General features: G+C 39.0%; 1 protein-coding gene across 1 annotated transcript in view; it reads right to left on the reverse strand.

The window, feature by feature from the left end:
* Positions 1 to 838: 838 nt before the first annotated feature.
* The window catches only part of SYNJ2BP (synaptojanin 2 binding protein), a 38,246-nt gene continuing 20,261 nt past the window's right edge, over positions 839 to 18,823 (reverse strand). Inside the window, exons 2-4 of the mRNA XM_077909800.1 lie at positions 18,020 to 18,156; positions 7,311 to 7,406; positions 839 to 5,225 (exon numbers count right to left, since the gene is read on the reverse strand). Coding sequence (XP_077765926.1) covers positions 5,085 to 5,225; positions 7,311 to 7,406; positions 18,020 to 18,156 — 374 coding nt within the window. The 3' untranslated portion in view covers positions 839 to 5,084. The remainder of the gene's footprint in view (positions 5,226 to 7,310; positions 7,407 to 18,019; positions 18,157 to 18,823) is intronic.

Raw genomic sequence — 18,823 nt, forward strand, 5'->3', positions numbered from 1 at the left:
TCTGACTGCATGGTCATAGGGCTTATACTAACTTCTTTTGCTAGTTGTATGAAGGCTTCTGGAAGCATTTGCATTCTTAAGGCCTGTCCTTTATGAGGACAGAGTGCAAAGCTTCTTACTGTCTATATATATTGGTGTCTGTCAAAAAAGAATCATTTTCTGTGTAACCCCAGAATTGATGCCCAGGGAAAAATTAGAAGTCTAAGAAGGATAGGAGACTAGAGCACTGATGAGTAAACGAAGCAAATTTGAAAACAAATGTAAATGCATAAGTTGGTATTAGAAACAGGATCTAGCATTTGTAGAACTCCTTTAGACACAACAACACTTTTTTTTTTTTTTTTTAACAATATAGGTTGTTACAGTACCAAGGGCATCAGTCAAGCACATCAAGTACTTTATAGTGTGTGTGTGTATATACATATCAATATCAGGCAACTATGGCAGTTAAGAACCTGGTTCTGATCAGAACAGAATTCCTTAAAATACTGTCTTTCTTTTGATCACAATTGCCCTTTTGGATGTGAGTGATGGTCTCAAAAGATCTGCTTATAGATCAAAGAGAAACAGAAAAAGGGGCTTCTTTCAGGATAGTAGCCAACTCTAAATCTATTATATGTAAGAGGTTGAGAGCTTTGTAACTTATCTTCTAGATGGTGTTAGCAAAATACTTTACATCGAGAACACTAATAAACCTCCACATTCAGATAATGAGCTATTTCAGCTTAGTGACTAGAGCTTATTCATCTCTGTATCTTCAGCAACTAGTACATAGTAGGCACTCATGCACTGAAGGAAAAATTTTACCCTCATCTGTCCAAAGATAAATGGACTAAAATGGACTAGAATAAAATCTTTATTGGCTCCACATGAAATTACATGAATGCCACTTCCCCCCACCGCCCATACTTGACAGCCTGTTTATGTTGTTCCATTTCTTTAAATATACTGTTTAAATTGCTGTTTCCACAATAAAAACAATGTCCAACATCAAAAAATACACTTCTCTAGAACTAGTCACAGAACTTATGTGATTGAATTTTACATTAGGGCTTTCGGAGGTTATTCTGTGGAATCTCCCAGTTCTGCATGAGTTTGCAATCCCCAGTGGTTATTCAAGGCCCAAAGAGAAAATATAGAAGTGAATTGAGATAAAAAGGATAATTTCATCTATGTTTATGTAGTGGATACATTCATGATATAAATAGGAGACAGAAAGGGCACCTCTGTAACAGACTGAGTCTTTGATAATAGTTTACCTCTCTGAGCTTTGATTTTTCATCTCTAAGATAGACTCATCCAGAATCTTTCTCATTCCCTTTTAGCTCCAATATTTTTTAAAAGATTTTATTTACTTATTCATGAGACATACAAAGAGAGGCAGAGACACAGGCAGAGGGAGAAGCATGCTTCCATGCAGGAGCCCGATGCAGGACTCGATCCTGGAATTCCAGAGGCAAAGGCAGATACTCAACTGCTAAGCCATCTAGGTGTCCCTAGCTCCAATGTTCTTTGATTGGGTTCTAATTTAATAGATGCACAAACTGAAAAACTAATACATTTTGCTGGCCAGTCCTTAGCAAATAAGCCGTAGAATGCTCCACTTCTTATTCCACATCTATACTTGGGCAGAAGCTCAGAGAGCTGGGCTTTTAAAAGGCCCAAGTGAAATTCTCATTTTACCTTGGAGGGCATGCCTGTATATGATTTGATAATTTATTTTTTAAAGTTTTTATTTAGTAATTTAAATGCCACAGGGCATTGTTTGGTGACATTGCATAGTGGAATCACATGATGAACTTGACTTCACTGCTGCCTGAGTCCCACCCCAGAGATTTTATTTGAATGGTCTATGTGCTGTCTGGCAACCAGAATTTTATAAGCTATTCAGATGATTCTAACCTGAGAAAAAGGGGACAACTATTGGCATAGAGCAGTGATTCCCAAACTTTACCGCGAATCAGTCACCTGGAGGTATTGCTAAAACAGATTGCTGGGTGCTGTACGCAGTGTGATTCAGTAGGTCTGGGGTGAAGCCCAAGAATTTACTTTTCTAACAAGTTCCTCAGTGATGCTGATGCTTTTGTTGAGAGCTGCTGCCAGTGAGAAATATCATTGACAGTGGCACCTGAAGTCCTAAGTTATATCCTGATTCTATCATTAACCTATCTGTAATCTTAGGGAAAGTAATTTATTCTCTTTTCTTTAGTGTCTTTTTAACAATACTTAGATCTCAGAGTGGTGAGTCATGAACAAATAGTGTACCCACTGTGATTAGTAGACTACCTGCCACAAAATGCAGTATCAAATATTAATTTCCTTTTTCCATCACACATGGCTAGATGGCGTGAGTAATTAAGTTAAATCAATAGCACATATTAAAACTTGGAAGGAAAAGAGAGACAACTGAGGCAAACAATGTCTTATCAAAATCATAGGTGTCACAGAAGATGATAAATACAGAGAAGTGTTTTCAGCATATTGTCTTAAAATTACTTTCAATCTTCAAAACTTTGAACATAGTAATTTAGGTAGCAGGAATATTTGATAAAATCTATAAAGTGAAAGAAACTTAGATTCAATCTATAAAGATCATGAATCTTTTTAATGACCTACAATGGACTCTGATATCTCATCTAGGACAATAGTTTCTTAAAGAATCAGAAATAAAAACTGAATAGCATACTTGCCTAAAAACTTTAATCATGGATCTTTAAATGCTATTTAATTCCAAAGAAAATCTAAATTATTAAAGTGCATAAGAATCCCTATTATTAAACAAAGCAAAACTTCTACCAACAGAGATAAGGGTCCGTTCTATTTACATCTACCAACAAATTAAAAAACTAGATAGCTTTCCTCCCTGCTTGCCATTTGCTTCATTCTGAGTATCTCAAGGTCCTCTCAGGAGTTAATGTCCAAACCCTGAGATGAATCCTGGGAGGGAAACAAGTACACTGCAGAAACTGCTGCACAAGTCTCCAGATGCAGGGAGGGGCAGGGCTTGTGTCCCCACAGCAGCGCTGAGGTGAGACCTGGAATACTGTGTGTCGCTGACCTACAGGGGCAGCTAAGTGAGGCTGGAAGATGCTGAATACTTGGGGTCTAAGGCCTCAGTCCTATCAGGATTGTTTAAAGTAAGTTTCTCCCTGTACCTGTCTTACGAGGGTTATTTTTATAAGCCTTCCCTTTCTGCTCTGGCCTGATCCCATATGTGACAGCTTTCTTTTTTGGAATTCCTGAATAGAAAAATAGGATGGCTGTCTGCTCATCTGTTGCTACGTCATATTCTGAATTTTTCCCATTTCTTGTTTTTGACTGTCACTCAGCCTGATAATATACTTTTACTCATCTACTTATGAAATCTCTTAACTAGACCCTGAGCTCCTCTAGGGTCCTTAATTTGTCCTCTTCCTCCATGGAATTTTCTCATGTGTCTTGATTCTCAGTAACCATTCCCTTTTGCTATCCACAATATAAATGTGATCTTCTTTGTAAAAGTGCCTTAACAAAGCTGGTGTCCAAGCAGCAGCTCTAAAACACTTACTGGATTATCCATGCTGAAAATTGGACACAAATGATTGCCTCAGGGAAGTCTTCATACTCTTGCCAGGATTATGTAAGGGCTATAGTCTGGCCAGTATGCTTGGAGGACGGAAATTATTTTTTTAAAGCCAGAGAATTAGCCTTGGTTTAGCTCTCCTTAGTGCTTTAAAACCAATGTTTGATATCACATGAACAGAATGTGGTTCCCACCTCATTAATATCCGTGGGCATCCTGAGCATCCATTCAAACATATCCTTCTCTCAAGGTTTCCCCACGAAACATCCACCAAACTTCCCTACCCACAAAAACAATAAAACCTCTTTTCTTCTTCCTTGCAAAAACGGTTTACTCATTAGAAGCCAAAGCCGGTTTAGAGCCATTCAAAAAACCCCTGCAATCCAAACCCTCTCAACTGAATCAGAAGCAGAGCTGATTTCATGTGCATCCTGCCGGAGAGCAGTTCCTGCTCTCAATTTGCCTATTACTAGAAACCAAAAAGTCTGTTAGATGGCCTGAGAGGGTTCAGGGGCTACCGTGGAAGCATTATCCTTTTGTCTTCTAGTTTTTTTTTCACTGGGTTGGTTTGGCCGCATCACCAAAGCTCTGACCACAGTTTTCTAGCTGATCCTTTACTAGGACTATGAGGTATCAGAAAAGTGACTAGGAAGGCCCAGAAAACCGGTAAGATTTATCTCTCTAAATTTCAAAGTTTGGGGAACAGATGGACTTCACAAAGCTGGATTATGGCATTTTACTTCCACTTCCGAAGCATAGCTAGTATAAGAAATATTTTTCTAAGATTTTTAATTAGTTGCTTCGGTTTTTCTTTTTTCTTTTTAAAATGACTCAGATTGGCCATCTTCTTTCAAGGCTTACTCTCTCACTCCTGCTATATATCAAATTCTTCCATTAAGAACTTCCCTTATATCAGAAACCTGAAACCACAGAGCAGCTTTCCACCTTTTTAATTCTCCATAAGGCATTACTATCATACTGTCATGTATGGATGTATGTGTGCACATGCACTTGCTTTTTTAAAAAAAGTAAAAATGCTGTCATTATCCTGTATTTCATATAGGCACCCAAGTATGTAGATAGAAATTAAATAAAGGCCACAAAAACTTCCCAAAGAAGATCATTAAGAAGAAAAATTCTCCCTTCTCTTGTATCACATAGCTGGCCTTTGAGGCATGCCAGCTAAGAGAAAGGTATCACCCGTGCTGATGGGAAGACTGGACTGTTCCCTCTTTGGGTTGTAGCTGAACTTCTATTGGTGGTCCTAGCAAAATATGTAACTCCCCATTTGTTCTAGGCAGGTCTTTTCTTCAGTCTTCTTTCAAACAATGCCTTCACTCTCCCATGAGATATGAGGATGTGGAGATTTGGGATAGCGAGGTCCTGTTTGGGTAGCAGTCTCTGTCAATGATGTGTTGGCCGTGCAGAGAGAGGGAAGGATATGGGAGAATGGCAGGGGACGAAGGTGAGAGGGAGAGAGAAATGTGTCTTCTATTGGGAGCACTGGAAGAGACTAAGCTTTTCAAAGTTGCTGCCGGTATTTCATGAAGGCCCAGGCTGCTATCACGGTGAGGGCAAAAACTGGCACCAGCACCAGAGCTATGGGGATGCCACTTGGCTCCCCTTCACTTCGATGTCCTAGAGGCCCGTTCTGCACTTGTACCTGGAAGGGAGAAAAAAACGTTAACTCTAGTCACCAATGTGTATTTACCCCAACCAAGGGGTCCAGCTTGACCCATTACCTGGGTCTAGACCACCCAAAGCTGTCACCTCCAAGCACTACCTGGCAGGAGTCCTCTCGGTTTGTCCTAAATTGATGCATCAGTGTCAATTCTTTGGAAAGAAGTCTGATGGGGAAGCATTTAACCTTGTTGTGTGATACTGACCCAAAGGGACCCAAGGGAGAGCAGATAACCTCTTTCTGTTTTTTCTACTGCCTCAACCAAGCTCTCTGTGTATCATATTAGGAAAATGAAGATACAAGATGAAACCTATTGATCCTGTAGGGAACCTTGAAATTAGTGGGTGGGGGCAAGGGATGCCCATCTTCTTAGAATTGTTTACTTAGAAAGACTACCAGTCATCGGAAAGCAATAAGGGCATATCTGAACAATGTTAACACAGGTACAGTGCCATTTTTGGAAATACTTTGCAATTCTCAAAAGGCACCCACTCCCTCCTGATATGGGGTCATGTCCTTCATCTCTATTTTCTAACACTGCACACAGATAAAGAGGAAACATCATTTTCCACTGCCTAAGCATTCCCTTTTGAAGCTGGTGGCATTTCTTCATATTAACTTTTTTTTCTTTAGTGAGTAAGTGAATGGGGTGGGGGAAGGGGTAGAAGGAGAGAGAGAATCCTAAGCAGGCTTCCTGCCCAGCGTGGATCCAGATGCAGGAATCAATTCCATGACCTTGATCATGATCTGAGCTAAAACCAAGAGTCAGATGCTTAACTAACTGAGCCTCCCAGGCGCCACTCTTCATATTAACTTCTAATAGCTAACTTGCAACAGTTACGGTACCATCTTGTTTCAGTTCAATATAACCTCTTTACAACCCGTGTTCCTTCCATCTAAAAGACAATGCTGTAGACTTAGCTTTTCTATCCTCTAGCCTACCGCTGTATTTTTCACTTACTGTTCAGATGTCCCGAGGGCATGCTCAATAGTAAGATGTGGTTTTTAGGGCTAGGCCAATTTTCTGACCAGAGTTTTATTAGGAGTTACTATGTTTTATTAGGAGTTATTTGTGGATGTTTCCCAAAAATGTGAACTTTGGAAATCATTTTCCACATTTCTTCAAAAAGAACTCTCATCATACCTGAAGTGTATACCTACATTCATTATTTGCCTTTACCTATTGCATAAAGTCTTCCATGCTTTAGAAACAGAAGAGCTGAGGCAGAAGCAGCTGATTACCAATATTGTTTCCTATCGACCTGTTTTCTAATTCATCACACAGATTCTGCTTGCAACCCTGGTATCTTTCATGCCTAGCCCCTTCCACTTTGTAACCTCTCCTGTCAAACTCTTCCTCAGCCTTTGAAGCCTCACTCAAGAGCTGAGTGGGGCAAAGACAGCATCATTTAAGACAGCACATTGAGCGTGTGTGGTAAATGTACCCCGAAGTCCCTAGTGCCATAGGAGGAATTAGTTCTCCCTGGCTTCTCTCCCCATCATCCAAATTATTTAACACTAGGAACTAAGAAGTGGATGCAGGGAGAGGTGCGACTATGACTCAATTCTGAATTCGATTTTCTTTTTCCTGGAGCTCCTCTTTGAGCACTAAAGCTTTGGTCAAGAGGGTCACCAAGTTGACAAGAAAAGGGTTCCTGATGGTGATCAGGAAAAGCACACAGTGGCTATCAGAAAACCCACCACCTCCACACTTCAAGCTTCATTAGTATGTTCAAGGGCATACAGGTTGCCTTCCCTGCTGAAAAATGAAATTGATTCTGGTTGTATTTTCTCCCCATTTATTTTAATTTGGTTGTCAAGCTTTACGCTTAAAGCATATTGCCTGGAAGCTAGGATCTAGGCTGCAAGCAGACTGTTTGAATTTCCTTTCATGATAAGCAGAAGTCCCTGAAGACCCAGGCCTGTGCCAGACAAGCTCAAGAATGAGAATGAAATAAGAAAAAAAAAAAAAAAGCAAATGCACTACTGAACATTATACTATATGCTTTATTCCCAAGAATGACACACAAGCTTGGTGCCAGCTTGCTGGCTGCAAATAACACCTACCCTGTGCTGCACTCTTAGGGACACAGCATAGCCTGCATTACGAAAGAGGTCTACAGCATCCTGGTGCAGCAAGTTCCTTAGGTCTTGGCCATTTACCTGTTAAAAACAGCAAGTAGTTGAGAAGTAGAATCGTAAGTCAAAGATTTACATTCATGTGACTAAACATTTAAAAACTAGAGAGCTAATTCCAAGGGCTAGGAGAATGGGTCAGGTTATATAGAGCTGAGTAACTTTTTCACTTTCAAAGCGGTTTTCCTAGAGCTGAGGTTCCCTGGGCCCTCTGAAAAACACCAAGGTTAAAAAAAAAAAAAGTAGTTTCTCCTTCACCTTAGCTCCTGCTGCCTGTCTCATTTTGACATTTGGGTCTCTGTTACTGTACTTGTGTGTCTTCCATGAGCATCAGCCTGCTTCCCTATAGCTAACATGGTCTTCTGGGTTACCATCCGAACCTTTACATTCCTAATCCTTGGCATTGCCAGCTTCAACTCTAGAAATATAACTTTATGAAACTCTAGTAATGTAACTATGAAACAATTTTCTTGATGAGGTGTAAACCTACTGGCCCATTCTGTTGGTCTTGTCCAATTGTGGACAACTTCCCTTGATTCCACGGATACTCCCATTCTCCTCCAATTTACTAATCATACAAAATTTCTTTGATGAAACAAACTCCTAAAAAAATTTTAAGGGTAGGCCAGTCCTACCATTTAGAGGTGAGAGATGACCAGTGATGTTAAAATACTCTTTAGTGTTAGGAGTGACTGTCCATAAGTGATATCTACTCTATGCTGTACTGACACAGCATAGCCCACCTTATGCAAGATCTACACATCTTTTGTACACATCAATGTCATCAACAGCAGCAAGAACACCTAATGGTTTTACTTGTTAGGTTCTGTGCTGAATGCTTCATATATACTGTTTAATGTAGTTCTCACAATAATCCTATGAGGTAGACACCATTTTTTTTTTTTGTTAGGTAGACACCATTTTAATCTTGTTTTCACATATGAAGAAACTGAAGCTTAGCAAGGTAGATAATTCACCCAAAGTCATAGTAAGTGTAGGAGCTAGGCCTAGTGTTTTTAAATACCAGAAGTAAAGGTACAGTGCCCCTGCAATTTACTGTTCCTTCTGCACTATTATTCTTCAACCTTGACTCACAAACTATTCTTAGCTGAAACTCAAGCCATTGACTAATTCAAGCCTCTGATCTTCCTTGTTACTGTTTTCCTTCTCCAAGAGGTTCATATTGTTCCTCCAATCTCCTGCCAATGTCCTTGGTGAATTAATCTAACAACACTTTGGCATTATAGATTGTCTAACTTCCCAAATTAATAGTTTCCTGTCCTATTCCACTTTAGTTACCAACTGGCACAAGCCTTTGACTTCAACATTAGGCATGCTTCAGCTCCAATATCTCAAACTCTTAGAAAACTGATCAGAATTTCTACGCACTTCATACTTTCTATTCCTCTACTGAATCTGCTCATTATCCTCATCAAAATCTTTAATCTTTTTAGACTCTACTTGCATACATCCTTACCCATCTAAGAGTTCTTGCTGTTATTTCAACAAAGCACTTGGTTAACTATTATAATCCCTTGTCCCTATGATTTTCTTCCATCTTTCCAGTCCTGCACAACACACTGCATTTGTTTTCCTTATCATCACTGAGTTTAATATTCCTGGGGAAAAATACACACACACACACACACCTTCCAGCACAGATCCATCTATGCTGGCTGACACTTCCATCTTTATGCCCGCTCTACTCACCTGGTGAACTCCCTAATGAATTCCCAGCAGCAGCTATTCCAGACCTTTCCAGTCATTAAACCCTAACTCTGATCCTATCTCCTCTCTCCAGATTCCTTTGCCTTATCTTTTTTTTTTTTTTTTTTAAGATTTCATTTACTTATTCATGACACACACAGAGGCAGAGAGAAAGGCAGAGAAAGAAGAAGCAGGCTCCATGCAAGGAGCCCAATATGGGACTCGATCCCAGGACTCCAGGATCACGCCCTAAGCTGAAGGCAGATGCTCAATTGCCACCTGAGTGTGAGCCACCCAGGTGCCCCTGCCTTATCTTTTTTTGAGAATACTGTTAACTTCTCACACTCTCTCCATGTTTTCTCCTTCCCTTTCAAAGTTTCTTGAGAGCTTCTCACTGCTGCTTTGTCCTTGTTTCTGAATTAGGATCCACTTCCTTTACAGAGGCTAAACCACCCACTAGTACTCATTCCTTCCAGCCTTCTAAAGAACTTAAGTGATCACTTGCTTCTCTTGATTCCTTCATTATTATTGCCCTCTGCTCCTTCTCAACTAAAACTATTCTCGTCTATAAAGAAGAAATACAGATGTTTCTTGGAACCCACGATCACCTTCTTCCCATCTTCTGTCTTCTTCCTTTCATTGTAAAACTTGTTCAAAGAGCTATTTGAAAGCATTGGCCTCTACTTCCTCCGCAGTTCATTCACTCTATTCCCTGGTACTGCCGTGATATATGAGGTGGCAGGAAAGAATATTCTGTCCTGTGGGTCAGCATTGACTTCCAATTACTAAATCCTACAGCCCTTTCCCAGTCTTCAGACCTCCTGCCTTTTGCAATTCTCTCTGGTCTCAGCTTTTTAATATTTAGCTCTCTTAGTTCTTGAGGGATTCCTTTCTTGATTCCTCTTCCTCTTCTTCCTTAAGTAAGCATTCCTCAATGTCTGTAGTCTCTCTGTCCTCTTATCTTCTCTCCCACGGTGATCTTTCACAATTACAACTGTACTCTGTAAGACAGCTCCCACATTTTTATCCTTATTTCTACTGCTGGACTTGCCAGGTTCCTGCTGGGTTCCTGTACTGGAATGTTCTGTTACACCTCAATTCAACATATCCAAAGCCTTTTACTTCCCACAAAACCAGACTGTCCCCTATTCCCTTATTGCCACTACCATTACTTCAGACTAAAATGCTGATATTTTAAAACTCCATTCCCTAGCAGTGTTCGCATACAAATACCTTGTTAAATCACATAGCCTAACGTAACACCATCCCTCACATGCTATTTTCTTTCAATTGCCTCTCTTTTTAGACGGTGGATACTTTTAGATGAACTGTTGTGATCACCTTCTTTCTGATTCACTTTCCTCTAGGCCCTCCCCCACTCTTATCCTATTCAGACATTGTCTCCAGATCAAGCCTCCTAAAGTAAGATTTTGTTTATACAAAACTGGAAGCAGGGGAAAAGGGAGTATACGCCTGATTTCTCATTCTGCTGTGCAAAGTTCTCCAGGAAGTGGCTCCAACCTACTTCCCCAGTTTAATTTTGCATTATTCCCTTTCCTAAATCCTGTGCTTTAAATCACATAATCCAGTGTCTCTAGGACATAAAACATATCCTTACCTTCATACCTGTGCTCTAGCTATTTCTACCACCTGAATACGCTTCCCTTTTAAAAAATTCTATGTATCTTCCAAGATTAATCTTAAAAAGGTTCAGTCCTGCTATCTATAGTGTAAAAATGAATAGTTTCCTAGTTGATGGACTTTGATTTCATGCTACCAAGCCACCTTCTGATTATGCCTTCCGTTTGTTTGTTGGTAGACATGCCACAGGTAAAGAATTTCAGGAGTCCTAGAATCATCACAATGAATTCTTAACGTCTCAACTTTCTAGTTAATTCCTGGGGGACAGAATCGGTGTGAGACTGCTGACTGTAGTGGGAAGACTTGTGTAACTAACTAATCTAGCCCATGTGATAACTGTATTTCTCATTGTAAGAAAATAGGTATTTTCTCTTAGAGACAGACAAATTAAGTTAGTGATGCGGTCGTGTCAACAAATGCCAAAGATATCAGAGCTCAGAAAAAGAGCCAAGATTCATAGTGATATGAATGCAAGTTGGAGAACTGAGTCACTACATGCCATTCAATGGCAGGAGTACGGAGTTCAAAATCTTCTTTGCAATCACAGTCAATTAATAATTGCCAGCAATCACCACATATTTATTATCATGCCTGGAGCTGTCTCTTCATTCTATATGTACTAACTTATTTAGTCTTCACAATAATCCTATGAGTTAAGAACTTCCATTTTATAGATGATAAAACTTAGAAGGGTATGCAAATTGTTCATGGGCATATAGAATGGAAGTAGTAAAGCCAGGATCCAAATCACCTGGCTGCAAAACCTCCACTTTAAAACACTAACCCACAGAAATTTATATTATAAGCAAGGATTTTATTTCAGCAACATACCACTATCCATCATATTAATATTTTAAATTGAATTTTTACTGGTTTTGCAGTTTCATTAATATCTAATATGTTATACTTTTAAATTTTTAAAGTTTTATATAACAATATAAGCTGTTTATTTTTTAAAATTTTTAAATAATTTTAAATATTTTATTTATTTATTCATGAGAAACAGAGAGAGAGAGAGAGAGAGAGAGAGAGAGAGAGAGAAAGGCAGAGACACAGGCAGAGGGAGAAGCAGTCTCCATGCAGGGAGCCCAATGTGGGACTTGATCCTGAGTCTCCAGGATCACGCCCCGGGCTGAAGGCGGCGCTAAACCGCTGAGCCGCCCAGGCTGCCCCCAATATAAGGTGTTTCTATATTAATATTTTTATTCATTTGCATATTTTGAAGAAGCATTAAAATTTAGGAAGCTAAAATTTAGTAAAGTGCCAAGTTGTTGACAAGACCTTTACGGATAATTCTGCTGATGTGACTGACTTACTTCTTTGAATCTCCGTATTATATAATGATCATAAAGCTCAAAGTGGACTCTGCCCTATATTGTATCACTTTACATTCTTCTGTAAATAACTTGGAGAGGTTGTATTGCAAAACTCATCATTACAACTCCTATATCTGAAGAGTACTTTGAACAACACTTGAATATAATGAGTATAATAAATGTCACATGAGGGTGCCTGGGTGGCTCAGTCCGTCAAGCAGCTGCCTTCAGCTCGGGTTATGAGCCCAGAGTCCTGGGATTGAGCCCTGCATCAGGCTCCCTGCTCACCGGGGAGTCTGCTTCTCCTTCTCCCTCACCCCTCCTGTTTGTGCTCTCTTGCTCACTTGCTCTCTCTCTCAAATAAATAAAATCTTTAAATAATAAATGTCACATGATTTTCTGAGGCTTGCTTGCAGATTGCGCCCTGCAAATATAACTGACATATTCTCAATATTATACAAAGCCAAAAGGCCTGGAATCTGACCGCCAGTGACTCAGTGTATAACTTTGGTCCTTACCTGAGTCTCCTGCTAACAGGGAAGAAAGACATTAGTGGTATCAGGCAAAAGAAGGTGTCATACAGAGCATAGGCCAATTAGACTAATTATGCCTTTCAACCCTCCTAGTTAGGCCTAAAAGTATTCTAATATAAAAGAACTGTTACTCTAATTACTTAAAAAAAAAAAAAAAAAAAAAAAAAGACTAACCACCAAATTCCCTAAATATATGTGGAATTCACTCTCTTGGTCCCATCCATACTAATATAGACCAAGGGTTCTCAAAGTGCAATGCTAGAACCAGGAGCATTAACATTCACTGGGGAATTTGAAAGTTAAAAGCAATCCCTCCAAGTGATTCTGAGTGTGAGTTATTTCTAACCTAAACTGCCCAAAACAATCTTTATCTGGTCTCTATACTCAGCCCACTTGCCCTATTTAATACAAATTCTGTGAATACACAGATTTCATCAGTGATTTTCCATTTACCAAAGTAGTGATTTTTTAAATGAGTCTATGGACCCACCACAGAAGATACTGAAGTTAATCCAGTGGGTCAAGGCCAGTATTTAACTGACATTAGAAGAAAACACAACACAGAATGCGTTACATATAGAAGAGCTAAATATTATTTTCTTAAACTTTGCTTCAATTATATGTATGTATGTATGTGCACACTGTGTATTACCTATTATAGGTCATAACTTAAAACACTTGCCTATAGCAGTGCCTCTTACAATTTATTCAGACTTCATTCACACTCAGGATCTTGCTATAATGCAGATTTTGATTCTAATAGGTCTGGGAGGGTTCCTGAGACTGCATTACTAATAAGCTCCCAGATGGTCCTTGGACCTCACTTTTAGTACCAAGAGGTACTCTAAGGAGAAATCTTAAAACGCTGCCAAATTTGCTACTTCAGCTTCCTTAATTCATGGCACGGTTTCACTGAACCTGAAATATGGCAGATTTATAACATGCTAGAAAGTTTTGCTGACTGAATATTCAGAGAATAGGAATGGTGGTGTTCTGCTATCCAGATGGGGAAAAGTATGTTTTTTTTTCTTTGCTATGGTTGTTAGCAATCTTTAAAATGAGTCTCCGATTTTCTGCCTTCGGAAATGGTTAAATGGAGTTAAAATTAGTTTTCTTCTTCGTTTTTTAAAGTTTAACTTTTGGGGCACCTGAGTGGCTCAGTCGGTTAAGTGTCTGCCTTTGGTTGAGGTCATGGTCCCAGGGTCCTGGGACTGAGTCCCACATTGGTCTGTTTCTCCCTCTCCCTCTGTGCTCTTTCCTTTCTCTCCCTCAAGTAAATAAATAAAATCTTTAAAAAATAAAATTAAGGGGCACCTGGGTGGCTCGGTGGTTGAGCGTCTGCCTTTGGCTCAGGTTGAGATCCCAGGGTCCTGGGATTGAGTCCCCATTGGGCTCCCCCACAGGGAGCCTGCTTTTCCCTCTGCCTGTGTCTCTGCCTCTCTCTCTCTCTCTGTCTCTGTCTCTCATGAATAAATAAAATATAAAAAAAATAAATAAATTAAAATTAAAAAAAGTTTAATTAAAAAAGTTTAATTTCTCACCTGTGTGACATTTATTTATTTATATATTTGTTTGTTTGTTTATTTATTTATTTTAGAGAGGCAGAGAGAGACAGAGGGCAAGGAAGAATCTCAAGCAATCTCCACAGCCAGTGTGGAGCCCAATACAGGGCTCAGTCTCACAACTCAGATCATGACCTGAGCCAAAATCAAGAGTCAGATGCCTAACCAACTGAGCCACCCAGGTTATCCCAAACTCATTTTCTTTGACGATTAATAATTTTGAATTGCCTCAAGAGCTCTAACTATAGAATAACATCGATATCTATATAAATGCATAAGATGTAGAAAAGGAATGGACTTAATTTAATAAGCATTGACCACTCTGGATATTTTAATTTTTTGCCAAGATCCTGAAATGAATCACAATGAGGGAAGGGGGGGGGCTCTTTTTTCATCAGAGTTGAAGAGGGAAAAAAATAGATTATCTAGTTCTAATTAATCAGACCAAACCAAAAAAGTCCATTATGCTATGATGCATTCACAGAGCAACTAACCTACTGCATACATACTCTGTGCCAGCTACAAACATATAGGCAGGGGGGATCCTAAGCTGGGGATACTGAGCTAGGAGGACAAAGTGCCTCTAGGCATCCTTTGTCTAAAGGATTCCGCATATTCCAATGTCTTTGCAGCCAAGCAGATGAGGGGTTCTGGTGGGTCTTTCCCACTGATTTCTAAGCTATGTGTGAAGGTGAGTGTTTCATTTTTCAAATCATTCCAGAGCACCTGGCATGGTGCTCTGCAGGCTGTCAAGTATAACAGCTATAAATGCTGAGGACTACTCAGCTCTTTCATTCACCAAGTTAAGAATTACACTTGATGAAAACATGAAATGTGGCTGACTAGTGGCCTGATCTGTGCCATTTTGTTATATAAAGGGTTTGGTCAAAAGGGAATATTCATCTATTCAGTGTAATAATTAGCTCATATCACCCTGAACTTCATAAAAATGCAGCATTCACTGAGCATGGACTGTTCTTAACTATCCACCTCCCATCATTTAGGCAGGCACACAACGGAAATGACAAACCTAAGCAGTTTACATTTTTTTCCCCTCAAAAATAAAATCTTTCCCTTGTAACCTATACAAATATTAAATTGCCCTAACCATCACATACAAAATAAACTCTGGGTGAGGAATCTCCATCTCCAGCCCTCATCTCAACTTCAGGTCCTTCTATTAGTAATACCTGTTTTTGTTTTATGGTTGTCAGATGCAATAGGGCCTTAAAAATAATTTATGTTAAAGGAATTTCTTTTCTTCCTCCCCCTCCCATTTTTTTAAGTTTAAACATTCCACAGAGGTCACAAAAAAATGTAATTTAACTTTTAATGAGCAAGAGGGAATTGCATAAGTCATGCAATTATTTAGTTTTACTTGAAATTAAGACAAAACATGGGCATTATTTCAAGAGAAATGGAAAGATTAATTTATTAGTCAATACTAACTCTAGGAAATCTAGATCACTAAATAAGATTTGTATTAGTTATCCAAAATGGATGTGCCAAGGAAGTAACATATTCTTAGTTTGATTATCTAGCAAAAGTTAAAAGAAAGAGCTGGGGCATATTTTACAACATGGAAAAATAGCCTATGTGAAGAGAACAGAAAAACCCATAAAGAATCAAGGAGAATATAAGCTAATAAACAGTTCAGCACCATCATTTTACAGAGACTCCAAAGCCAGTATTAGAGCACTTAGTTAAATCAGAGGGAGAGTGAGTTACAAAGGAGACATAACCATTTAATGGTTAATGCCCAATGAGTTCACTTAAGGAGAGAGTGGAAAAGACAGTGAGAAGGTGAGAGAGGCAGTATTTCTTAGGAAAAGGATCTAGAAAGAATTATGTTGGAGCAAACTCTTGATAGGGAGACTGGAGTCATAAATAAGATAGCCCTAAAAAGAAAGAAAGAAGAGAATATGCTGGCCTTCTCCTCTTGTATATGCTCCATCTTTTTCTCTTCAGTCTTCTTTCTTTCTCTTCCTATCTGTTTTATAACTTTTCTTTGTCAGGCATTTCCTCCCTCTCTTCTTTCCCATATCTTAATTGTCCAAAACATAAACTTGAATCATTCTTTGTTATATGTCCTATATATATTTGTAATATTTAATATATTGTATAGGTCTTTGTAATATTTCTCATATTTGTTTTACTTTAATAAAGTAAAATCCTGTTTGGTGTAAATTTCAAGGTGAAGAGAGCAGTTTTTTTGACATTTACTTTTTGCTCCATGGACATCCATCTCCTACCATACTCTCTAAAAAAAAAAAAAAAAAAAAACTTGAGTGCCTTCCAATAATTTCTTTTCTCTATGAGGCAATGGTCCACATAAGAAAGGCTGCTCATCTTAGCTTATGTTTAATAAATTCTCTCATACTGAGCTAAATGACCTTTTCCCTCCAATTATACCCTTAAAGACTGATTTGTTTTTATATAAAACCATACAAAATATCTATTAATTAACCATACAACCTTCTGTTTAGATACCTAGTCCTAGCTCCTCATTTACCTCTTAGGAGGCAGTACAGCATACTGATTAAGAGTAGGGGCTCCAAATTCAGACAGATCAGTTTTAGTCCTCTGCCACCTACCAGTTGTGTGACCTTGGGCAAGCTGTTTGACCTCACCAAGACTCAGCTTCCTTAGCAGCAAAGTAGTTATAATAATTGTACTCACCTCATAGGGTTACCACAATATTAAACAAACGTAAAGTTCTCAGCATATTGCTTAGCATATGGTGCTCAAAAACTTCTAACCATTCTCATATAATCTACCCTTTACCAAACCTTTTTGAATAATATGGCTGTCCTCTGAACCCCTATACTTTTCAAATGTAACCCAGGCCCCAGTATTCTGGAGAGAATGTGTTGTATGTCACTATGAACTGCATAATTTCTGCCTACATGCTATACCATTAACAACCCACTCTTAAATTTTCCTTAATGTTCCACTCAAGTTGATTTCATGTTTTTAGGAGGTCTTTCTCCAGGGAGCTAATATGAAATAATCTACTTGTAAACCTCACAGTATCATTTTGAGATAAAAGGTATTTATCACTGTTTGTATCTTTCAAATTAATAAACAGGATCTAGGAGAAGGTTAATGGTCTGAAAAGAGGCAAAATAGCTGGTGAGAAGGACAAAAATAGGCTATTACTATCCAAAATACTATATTTATATTCTGGATCAGCCAATCTTTCTGGGCTTGCCTGAATTTCTTAACTTGTTCATTTGTTAAATATATATTGAGCATTGCAAGGATGTAAAAGGTTAAAAAAAAGATCTAGTCCCTGCCCTTGAGAAACTTTTAGAAAAGAATCAAATCAAAGCTCACCATATAGTAAGTGTCTTATTACAAACATTAGCTGAATGAAATGGGAGCACAATGGACAGATACCCAAATGAGAATGCATTCAAATTTTTCATCTTCATGACGGGTGAGAAGGGATTTGAGTCTAAAAAGGAAGCTTAATTTCTACCTTCCTTTTTTGTTTCTTTGGAGTAAAGGAAGACACACATTAATCTTTCAATGAAAGGGAGGTGATAAAGTATAACTGAAAAAGGACAATTGTGGGTTTTAAGTCTCTTTCCCCTACATCAGCCCCTCAACCTTTCCTATTCCCTGTTTTTTGAACTTGGTTAAAGTAGCTTCACATTCTGGACTGAAGATGCCTTGTCTATCAAGTAAGGAATTATCCTCTTTGCTCTATGTTTGGGCAGGAAAAGGTGACTAATCAAGGTCCCTCCCACCATATTCTACAATCCAGATATTTCCAGATCCAAAAAGGCAGGCAGAAATCTTCCCAAGGAAAGGGCTAAGGGTAAGAACTGGGGTCTAGGGAGCAAGAAACAGTGAAGGAGGCCGAAGCCAGTTCTCACCGAGAGGATCTTATCACCCTCCTGGAGCCGCCCATCCAGGGCCGCAGCCCCATTCTCTTTGATGCGGCTGACGTAGATGCCACTGTCGTTGGAGACATACTGCTGATCTGTCCCACCGACGATGTTGAAGCCCAGCCCTGAGAAAATCATGGAGGAGTTGTGAAGGAGATAGTGATGAAGTAGAAAGGGATTAGAGAAGAAAGAGAAAGAGGAGAGGCCTAGTGAGGAGGGGAGGCTGGTGAGTCAAACTGTGATGTAACTGGTCAATAGACACAGGCAAGGTTAGTGAAGAGGATCATCAACAGAGGTCAAGAGTACCCAGAGTTGCCCACTTAGGCCAGGCAAGATTAAAAATACAAACACAGAGATCAACATAGTCTGTTTAGTATAAAAAGAAAGATCTATATTCTAAACTCAGTAAAAGAATAACAGTGATTCTTGTAAGATGTACTTCTGTTCATATTCAATTCTGATTCTGCTGGTGGCATTTAAAGGACCCAATTCTTGACTTTCCTGCTATTAATGTAACAGGGTGAGTTCATAAGAAGCAAATGAACTATCTTTAATTTAGTGGAGGAGAGTTTCCTAATCAAAGTTTCCTCTTCATAGTTCCCTTCTCCCAACATTCAGGACAGTTTGCATATGGAGGTGTTTTGGAAAAAAATGGTCTTAGGAGTTTAATTTATTTTTCTATTTTGAGTGTAGGTGTTGGCAGGAATCCTGGGAACTAGAAAGGCAACTGAGGCTTCATGATAGGACTAAACCACCAAATTTACTTTTTCCTTTTCTATGACCAGTGAAAAC

This window comes from Canis aureus, chromosome 9 (assembly GCF_053574225.1).
Source record: "Canis aureus isolate CA01 chromosome 9, VMU_Caureus_v.1.0, whole genome shotgun sequence".
Lineage (NCBI taxonomy): Eukaryota > Metazoa > Chordata > Mammalia > Carnivora > Canidae > Canis > Canis aureus.